The sequence below is a fragment of the Stegastes partitus genome, unplaced genomic scaffold (assembly GCF_000690725.1).
Source record: "Stegastes partitus isolate 25-593 unplaced genomic scaffold, Stegastes_partitus-1.0.2 Scaffold2051, whole genome shotgun sequence".
In the NCBI taxonomy this organism is placed as follows: Eukaryota; Metazoa; Chordata; class Actinopteri; family Pomacentridae; genus Stegastes; species Stegastes partitus.
In genome coordinates, this window is record NW_007579782.1 from 1 (window position 1) to 10,765 (window position 10,765).

Consider the following 10,765-nt stretch of genomic DNA (forward strand, 5'->3'; position numbering starts at 1 on the left):
TTGAGGAGCAGGTTCTGGAGAGCAGAGCGTGGACCGCAGACTCTGCCCTGTGGAGCGCCTTACAGGCTGCCGGGAACAAAGTCCCCACAGTGGAGGAGGTGAGCAGGACACGAGCTCACAGAAACACACACAGAAACATAACAAGAAAATGCTCCAAATGCTGGCTGGAAATTAGGCCCCTCTAAAGATGTTGAGAGCAGGATAAGAGCTGTCCTTGAATTAGGCTTTTAAAACTTGAGGGCAATGCGCAACACTTTCAACCATTAAAATAAAGGAAGGGCCAGTTTGTTCTGAACTGCTGAGGTTAATGGTAATAGTGAAATACATTTTAATAAACAGCTGAAAGCAAACAAAGGAAATATTTCTCATTAAATTGATTTTACAAAAATGTCCAGATTCCCTGTGAGCAGAAAAAAAAACACATTTGGAGTAAAATAACATTTCAACATGTTCACTTTGCAATAAAGGTTATCATTTATGGTTTTTTGAGTTAAAAACATTAATTTAATTAGATTCAATACTACTTCAGTCCCACTTTGCTCATATGTGTTGCTGGAATTGTCCCCTGACCTCCTGCAGGTTGTTTGTTGTTCAGCAGCCCTGATTCCTCGAGCACAGCCACAAGAGCAGCAAGTTCAAATTAAAGCCTGAACCCCACATAGTTACCTGGTGTTTTTTTTACTCACTGTGGGCGCATTTTGCAAATCTTATAGCAACAGCACAACCATGACTAGAAGTAGAGGGAAATCAAAAATGTCTTTTGTGCAGAATAACGAATTTACAACTCCGTATATCATAAAAGAGAATCCACAAGTGCTGCCAGTGCTGGAAACAATGGTGCCTCCACATACTACTGATATTTACTATTACTTGTGGCTTGTAGAAGCCAATAATTTAATAACAGCTGAATAAATTTGCACTTTTTAAATGTAATAACGGCCAATAACATAATAAAAGTCCTGAGGTGATAATGTCATGTCTTTTTCTGGCTTCTCATTTGCACAGAGGAGCACAATATCTTTAGTTTTTTTTACCATAAAAGCTTAGATTTTTATGATTTTTTATTGTTTTTTTCCGACAAAGTCACACATGATAAGTTCAAGGACCATAGGAAAGTTAGTTCTTTCTGTTTGTACAGTTTCTGGTTCTAATAAACAGAGCTTTTTAGTTGTTTTTTTTTGTTGTTGTTTTTTTTATTATTTTTTTTTTAAATAACATAACTTTCAAACCTACTTTAGAGTCCAGATACATAAAAGATCATTCTAGCTTATTTCACGCTGCTGTATTTCCTGTTAATGTGGGAAATATCAATTGGTCTCTATGTCGTGCTAACTTTGAGGTTCTGGGAAACAAGAAGTCTTACAAACAGCGTATATCAAAGCAATTAGCACAAGTTTCCTGCAGCGTTCTAAATAATACCAGTTTTCTACATTAACCTTTCAAGTGTGATTTAAAAGGAAACAGAAATTAGCCACCTGGAACTGACCTTTTGCTAACTGCATTAAGGATCTCTATTCTGGGATACTGACCCTATCTCACCTCCCGTCTCCCTGCAGGTGAATTTTTCGTCCAGTCTCGACAATGGTTCTGGTTCCTTTGGTTCTGGTTCCACCAGCGGAGTTCAGTCCCACCTGCCTCTGGTGGCCCTCTCTCCCATCATCCACCCCCGTATCCGCGAGTTCAGATCAGGCCTGGGCAGCGCACGTAAAGGTGAGTTCCCTTCAGAAGCACATGATCACACCACAGACATGGAGTTGTTCTAGTGGAACACCTGATGGCCGTACGAACACACACTGTCACAACAAATGATCGACAAGCGTTCTCCAACAGGAAGCCCATGCAGGCTACACCCTCCTTAAAGCTGTGCAAGCATCAGCTGCACTGATTGGACAAACACCTCGCCTCATACGGTGTCTGCTGTTGGGTATCACACCAGGCCAACATACCAACTTTCTCTTATTATGAAAACAGTTTTGACAACATCTAGAGTGACAAAAAAGCCTCACATTTGTCTTCATTTTAGATCAACAGTGGTTGGTGTAAAAGGTTTTCAGGCGTTTCAAAGAAGGGAAGCGGCACTTAGATGCCCCTGATTGGCATAAGGTTGACTAAAGCTTAACTTTATGCAAATGAGCAGCAGCCAACGTGACGCCCCGTCTATCAAAACGCAACTCACTGCTACCAGAATGCATTGCACGGCTGCTTCCGTAGACAATGAGTGGAACTGATGAACCTGTAGACACACACCATCAGGCTACTTTTTAGTCTTTTTATACCTGCGCCATAGATCAGCATCTGTGTATTTCACACATTGGTGCCACTGCTCTTGCAACATAGTCGCCAAACCGCAAAATTTCAAGCTCTTGAATGTAGAAATGTTGATGACCTCAGTCTGGTGTGTGTCTGGAGGGAGTTTCTGTACCTTGTGTGTGAATCACCGTTATGACCTGCTTACTATCACCTCCTCCAGATGTGCCTCCCTCTCCGCTGTCGGTCCACGACAGGTACAGCTCTCCTGCGGCCGGCAGCGCCAAACGACGGCTCTTCGGCGACGACCCTCCGGCTCTGTCAGTAGGCCTGAACCCCTGCGCAAGCCCGATGCCGTCTCCAGCAAAGAGGCTGACGTTTGGCTCGACCAGCACCCTGAAGATCGCAACCCAGGGCACTCAGACCACCGTCCTGAGTATCCCACTGCAAGGTCAGTACACGTATAAATATGTACACACTGTTTGTTTCACTGCTTCCATCAGCGCTGACATGAATCCACAGAAACAAGACAGATTTAAAAGTTCATTTCTCATCAGCGGAAGTTGTTTCTTGCAGAGAAATGTAAGAGCCGTAACTCTCACTTTTGCGTACACATTCAGTTGTCACGGACAAGCAAAGTTGAACCTGTTACATTTAAGTTTAAGCACGAACTTTCCATGTAAACAAATATATTAAAAAGCAGGAAAGGAATAAAGACTCATATATTTACTTCCTGCTCATTAATATTGTAATCATGTCGTGATAAGATATAAAAAAGAGACGTACTCCAGTGTGATGACTGTGAATTAGAATTATCTGGTCAAGTAAATCTGTGTTGCAAGTAGAAGAAGTAAATATCTACATCCTGTGTTTTTTCCCTAAACACTTTTTTATAACCTCGACAGAAAGATGTGAATCAGAATTTATGAGGACAAGCTTTTGTTTACATGGACAATATGCAATATATAATTGTGAGACTGCATCATCTCCTTTCCTTTTCCAAAGAATGGTCCATCCTATGCTAAAGGAAGCACCAAAACACCTTTCCTTAACATTTCCTTAGAGTTTGACCGTTTTTTTTCACGGCACATGCAGTGAAGCCCCCTCCCCTGACAGGCTGACGGATCCCTGTGCTGAAATCAGTCTACATAAAACACTGGCAATTCTTCTTCCAACTGGTTGTGTGTCTGTGTGAATACCTGCAGGTGTGAATAGTGACCGCACTATAACACTGATCCCGGTCCAGCCATGTGACTCCTCTGCTGCCGTCACCACTCAGTTCCTGCTGACCGCTTCCCCAAGCCGGACCGCGCCCATCCCCACCCCTGCCCCCGCCGCCAACGCCACAACCTCCGACACCCAGACAGGAAACGTGCGGCCACGACGCACCGGATCACTTGCTCTGTTCTTCAGGAAGGTAGGAAGTGAAGAACACATTCAGAAAGATGTCATCTTTGGTCGTTGTGCGTCATATTACACAGATCAGTTATGGTGGATTTCCAGACGGTGTTTGTCTTCTGCTGTGTCTGACATACATGAACTCCTCTTGGCCTCTTCTGCATTCGGTGGTATCTTCCTGCTGTTGGCCATTTCTGACCAGCCTGTCCTTTGCTTCTGTGTTTTGCAGGTGTATCACCTGGCCAGCGTACGTCTCCGGGATTTGTGTGTGAAGTTGGACATCTCGTCGGAACTGAGAGGAAAAATCTGGACGTGTTTCGAGCACTCTCTGGTCCACTCCACCGATCTGATGAAGGACCGACACCTTGACCAGCTGCTGCTGTGCAGCATTTACATCATATCCAAAGTGAGAAAAGCTTCACATTTAGTCAACCTTCCTACAGGCAGGTTTAAAAGGCACGCTGACTTTTTAACAAATCTCAAAAATGGCACCTAATAACAGAGCCAGAAACTTTAAAAACTGAAGGAATTTTTAATTTTTTCCCCTTTTTTCTGATGGTCCTGGAGCTAATCATGGATGACGTTCCTTCAGAAACTTTACCAAATCTAAGCTTAAAATCAGGAAATCTTCATAAAATCACCGATGCCATTTCCACCAGATTCTGTTAAATATATAATAAGAACACGCCCACCTCGGTGCAGCCACGACAGCCTGACTGTGTAACGAAGCACGTTAGTTCTCACCTCACTTTTTTTTTTGTTTGTTTTTTAATGATATCAGTGACAGTGGATGCTGATTTCGGACTTTTTGTGGGTTTGTGCATCTGTGTTGGCAGAAGAAAAAGCCAGTTAGAAACCTACCAGGGAGATTCAGATGTCTTGTTAAAGAAATCAGAATCGGCTATAAACTCACTTCCTGTACTCAGACTGAAAGTGGCTCCTGTGATTCCTGCCTTTTGTTGTAGATCACCAAAGAGACTCACACCTTCCAGGACATCATGAAGTGCTACCGGAGCCAACCACAGGCCAGCAGCCATGTGAGAAACACAATAATACACACCTGCATGTGTGTTTACATGGACATGAATGTCTTGGTTATACATAAGATGTGTCCTTCTTCTTCTTCTTCTTCTTCTTCTTCTTCTTTTTCTTCTTCCTAACTTTTCATAAACTTCATATACAATGTGCAGTATGTTTTTAACATGTGATTGTTTTACGATTGTGGACACTTTGTGTTTTAATGACATTGAAAAACAACCGAACTGTGTGTGTGTGTGCAGGTGTACCGCAGTGTCTTACTGCGTCACACTCCCAGAGAGCAGGTGGCCGATGAAAACATGGAGGTGGATTCTGTTTCAGGTGGAGAATGTAAGATCACACACAAATTCTTAAATAATAATAATAACTTAAATATAAATATTTTGAATTAAGGTGGAGGCCTGTGGTCACATTTAGAGGAGCTCTACACCATAATGTGTAACAAACTCCCACACCACTCTACAAACAGCCTTATTTTAGACCAGCTGTGAACGCTTTGGAAACATTTTAAGAGAGGCATTGTCCTCAAAACTTTAAACTGTTCATTTTATCTGGAAAAATTAACTTGCAATCAGTCATGATCTGGTTTTTCTGGATAACCCAAACAAAAAGAAAGTCAGAAAAACAAGTTGTTTTTTTCTTTCTTTTTCCAGTTATTTGCACATTTTAAGGGGTCGTGACCCACAGGTTGAGAACCGCTGACTTCATGTATAATGTAGAAATCTAGATTAAATCCATGTGCAGACAGAAGAACGCAGCACACCGAGGCTACAGCTGAGGATTATCTTCATTAGTGATTAAACTCTGGTATTAGTCATTTGTACATTTACTGTTATTGATTAATTTTCTGGAATATAAATGTCTTTAAAATCCAATATTTATTATTATTTATTTAGGATTTAGAACGACAATACGAGTTTGACATTTGAAAAGCTCCAGTTTATAGACGTTTGACCTTTTTAACAGTTGATTCGTGTGTTTCTGCAGCTGCAGAGAAAACCAATCAGCTCCCAGGAGATGCGAACTCTGACCAATCAGTGGAGGAGGAGCGTGGTGACCTCATCCAGTTCTACAACACTGTGTTCGTTTTGAAGATGAAGAGCTTCGCACTGCGATACGCCACCCACGATAACCGGGTACGACACTCTCACCGCTGCACGCTGAGCACGCGGAGGTTTGTGCTTTACGTTTAACTCGTGTGTTTGATCCTCCAGGCCGACGCTCCTCCTCTCTCTCCGTTCCCGTCGGTCCGGGCTCAGCCTCTGTCTCCTCGCAGAGTCTCCCAGAGGCACTCGCTCTACGTCTCCCCACACAAGAACTCAGCAGGCTGCCTCACACCCAACTCCTACACCTACAGGATCAACAGCAGCCCGTCCAAGGCAAGAACACACACATTCACACTGACACTCACACACACACACACACACGGGGATACCAGGATGTCCACAGCTCCCTGTACTGGGACCAGACTGTATCTGTCAGTAAAAAACAACCTGCAGCCATTTTTAGAGGGTCGCCACAGTACTGCTGAAATGAATGAAACACTTGTTATTCTACATCAGTGTCACCGCACCATTTCTATTGGGCTGTTATCTACTCTTGTTTACTGTTTTGATTAAGCAGAATAAAAGGTTTTACAGATTTCACACTCATCTGTTGGTGGAGACACAAGACTTGTATTTGAAAGTTTTCCCAAGTGTCTCTGATCCACTGAGCCCATTTTTATTATAGCCTCACAGCTCACAGTGGAGCTGCTCCTGAATTAATTCAGAGTTGTTTATTTTTGGGTGGAAATTTAAAAAAAGAATTAAACATAGCCTAGAGCTGAAGAGGTCAAAAAGGCAAATTAATTCAAGCAAAAATGTATTAATTTGATAATTGTGTTACAAGTAGTTAACAAGGCCTTAAATCAGTCTCTCACAGGTCGGAAACGTTTCAGTCAAATTAACTGTCGGAACCTCAGAACCCACCAGTGGTTTCAAGAGGCACGCAATCTTCTCAAAACTCACCAAAATGATACCACTGATCAGACCACTGATCAGACCACTGATCAGACCACTGATCAGAGCCACAAACTATGAAAACAGAAACAATCGTCAAATTTTCTACTTTTCAATAGAGCCTGAACTGTGATGTGCTGCTCAATTGAAGAAAAGCATCCAAAATCTGGATGTTATGTCAGAATTACTTTATTCTCTCTCATTTCAAAAATAACAAAATATTAACTGTTTCCATGAAACAGATTCTGTAAAAAAAAAAAACACAATTTTCTGCACTCAGGGGCACAACCATGAAGCCATGAGTGATTCATTTGCAACAAAGAGTCACGCGACAAAACTCTGACAAGTAAAGGGGGAAAAAAAAAATCTAAGTACAATATCTACAGTACGTCATGTTTTTTGGTAACATCTGTGAGCATTTGCAGAAATGTTGTACATGTTGATTTAATTCCTTTTTTTTTTTTTTTTTTCAGTTTTTGTAAAGCAAATGATCAGTTACCCAAATCTAAGACTGGTGGCATTTTATTAAAATAGTTTTATTCTACATGTCTCCTTCAAAACTTTGCCGTAAATGAAGCATTTGTTCTAAGCAGGTTCTCTAAAGAACTAAAAATATTTCGCTTGTCGCCAAGACTAAGAGGCCATGACAGGTTCAGCTGCAACGAACATTCATGTGACGAAAATTGCGTGACTTTCCGGCTGAACTGCAGGTAGTGTTTATACAGAACAGACAATATGGATACCAATTAAAGCTGCAAGTCACTTTTTTTTTGCCAGTATTGGTAAGAGATGTGACCAGGTGGAAAAATGTTGTACATGTTGATTAAAGCTTTTTAAATTTTTGTAAAACAAGCAAAGAAATTCAACTTTCTTTTTCTTTTAAATATACATGATGTTAAGGCGTTACAGCTGTTTCATGCAGCACAGAAGACTTTCTCAAGTTCTTTCTATCTCTAGCCGTGGTTGTGCTGCTTCCATAGAGGTGCAGGACTTAAAATTGGAGTGAAAAATGAGCCTATAGTGAGCAAAAACGTGACGGGGACTGTTTTGTGTTCAGAGGGTTAAAGATGGAGGATTTGCTGCCTTTCTTTCATAGTTGATGGTAAACTGAGTACCTTTGTTATTGAGATGTTTGAGGAGGTCACTGCAGACGTGGGAAGCTGTGATCTGAAGTAAAAACAACCTCTGCAGCAAACAAATATTAATGCTAATTGTTCTTTTAATGTCATGAACTTTAAAAAAAAAAAAACAGAGAGGATTGAACACTGTCTCCTCATCTGCCTCCATACAGGAGCTGTCAGACATCAACCGGATGATCCGTCAGGGCTGCGTGAGCAGGAAGAGAGCCTTCACCATGGAGGGGGATGTGATGATGTCATCAGCGTGCGACTCCCCCAGTAAGAGGGCGTGTCCAGAGAACGGCAGCAGTCCAGATGTGCTGCTGAAGCGTCTGCAGGACGTCGTGTCAGAGAGGCAGAGTCACTGAGAACAGACATGAACTACAACCTGAAAGTAATGAAAACAGTTCATCATGAAACTGCTCCTCAGGTCAAGAAGCTGCCACGAACAGCTGGAGAAGGGTTTGGATTTTTCAGGAAGCTAAGGGTCTTTTTTTCTTCCCCACAACTTTGACCTGAGGGTCATAGACACTGTGCAGCTTGATTCATGCCGTCTTGTTTTACACAAAGCTGATCGTAGTTCCACTTCCACAACGTTTTGACTTTTATACCAGTGATATTATCCAAAATGGGATATCTGAACCACGTCTAATCAAAGCTTAGAATAGAGCAAACAGCAGTCACAGGCAACGTTCTGTGTTTCATTTGTTGTTGTACGGACTGATTTTCTACCGTACCTCAAGCTGCTTGCATCAACCAGTCAGCTCTCCCCTGCAGCCTTAACAATATTGTCAGAAGACCTTTTCGTTGACCTCCTTTATAAAAGAGACATTTTTTAAAACTGCGCTTAGATTTTACTTTTTCTACTACGAATTTTTTAATCCATGGAGGTTTCATAAGCCTTTGTCATCCTTCTCTATGTCGCAGTTTATCAGCTAATTTTGACTTCACGGAACCATTTCATCAGTAGAAGTAGAACTTAACTGGATGAAACTCATCTCATGCATCATCTGCTGCACTGACCTTCGTAGCAGAACATGATGCTGAAAAAGATGCTTGGGGGTAATTCAGAAATGATGCCAAAAGCTAGTTTGCTTTGTATTAACTCTGGATAGACAACCTGAATGAGCTTGTGAGCATGTCGCTGCCTGTAAACAGTGTATGGATCTGAAAAGTGAGCTGAATTGAATCTGATAGTGTTCATATCAGATGTTTTTGTAAGTGCCAGCTGGAGTGCAACAGTTTGATGACATGTCTGCAGATGTTTTCACCACACGGGTCAGAGGCTGATGTTTGAGCTTCAGAAGCATTTCTTTCAAAGCTTTTGGAGCTTTATGTGACAGCAAGGGCTCGACAGGTAATTCAGTGTTTACCAGGACTGATCTCGTTTCATGCTGTAGGAATTTATTTCCATCTTTACCAGACTTACAGAAACAACTCATAATGCAACACACTCTGTCCATTAACAAAGACGTTTGTAATATGTTCTTGAATATAACAACATCCCGGATTTTTCCGAAACAAAAAACATCTTATGTTTTCTTTAAAGTCTGATATTAAATTTTACAGTAAAAATATCTTCAGTCAATTTATCAGAAGCTTTTTGGCTCAGGTGACCTTTAGATGTTTCATTTTTATCCGTGTTTGCGTTCACTGCGGTAAAATCAGTGACAACAACGGAGCCTTTTCATAGTCAGACCTCTCAACCTGTCAGTGTCGGTGCACATATATATATATTTAAAGTCCAACTAGGTCAAAGGAAACCTCTCTGCTGTCTGATTTATTTGAACCCCAAACTTGTGTATAGTTTCTTTTCCTCACATGACGTGTTCCACTACAATATGTGCAGAGTCTCCACTTCATTTCTGTCTAATTTTATTAGTCCCCTTTTAATATTTTCCTTCTGTGGTTTTGAACCATGTAATGTCATATAATGCTGTGATAACAGGTCGAATGCTAACGACTGAAGCAGCATTTCTGTACCTAAGTGTGTGTGTGTGTGTGTGTGTGTGTAGTATCTACACTTGATTTTCTTATTGAGTTTAACATTTTACAGAGTCTCTGTTCATTTGTACAACAGCGCTGCTGTTAGAAATCAATTTTTGTAACATTTAATATCTTCTCTCCTTTACACCCGTTGAAGGAGAAGGTCAGAAATGAACTGCTTGTACAAAAAAATCAGAAGTCGTTTTTTTCTTGCCGACAGCCTGAAAATATGATGATGGATAGAATTCTGCTTTTCTGAACCTGTCGACTTCAGTGACTTTTGTATTTTCTACAATCAGTCGGGTTTTGTACAATAAAACTTCTTTCTTTCTATGTCGTAAGGTTTCATTTGTCTTCTTTAAATGCAAATGCTTTTTACAGTTGTTATATTTAACGTACAAAGTTAATTCTTGACTTTGAAAATGTGATCAAGATACTAAATTATCCTTGTGAGACTGTTTTTTGTAGTGTGTAGTTCTGTTTCCAGTGTTTAACTTCAACATTTAAGACCAACGTGGACAAAAAATGGCATTTTGCGTTTTGAATATGGTCATTTATTTGACCGAAAGCTTCACAACAGCTGCTAAACAGATCTTTTATGTGAAGATCACCAGAAATCAGTAGGAATCATTTTCTGGAGACACTATAACAAAAATGACATAAATGTCATTAGCATGTTGCTAGCATGTCCAACAGGATGTACATCACATTATGTTTGAAGTGACTTGTTTCTGTTTTTCTCTATTGCCAGTTTGCATCCGTTTATGGTCATTTTGTGTCTCTTAATGGTCATTATGTTTATTTGTTGGTGCTCATTTTTCATTTGTTCGCAGTCATTTTGTGTCTCTGTGGCTGTTTTACGTCTAATCGTGATCATATCACACCTCTTTGTGGTTGTCGTGGACCAAGCAGTCAAAGCACAAAAATACAGGTTTAAAGTTCACAGAAGACAAATTTATTTTCTCCAACAAAAAATAC

General features: G+C 40.8%; 1 protein-coding gene across 1 annotated transcript; it reads left to right on the plus strand.

Moving 5' to 3' along the window:
• Positions 1–5: 5 nt before the first annotated feature.
• Positions 6–10,124, plus strand: rbl1 (retinoblastoma-like 1 (p107); the record flags this gene model as incomplete). The annotated part of the gene is made up of 10 exons (XM_008303684.1): positions 6–98; positions 1,557–1,710; positions 2,471–2,698; positions 3,453–3,664; positions 3,875–4,051; positions 4,611–4,682; positions 4,926–5,013; positions 5,671–5,819; positions 5,898–6,062; positions 7,975–10,124. Coding segments are annotated over 10 exons (1,533 nt in total), but the record flags the coding sequence as incomplete, so codon positions are not given.
• Between the last annotated feature and the right edge of the window lie 641 nt (positions 10,125–10,765).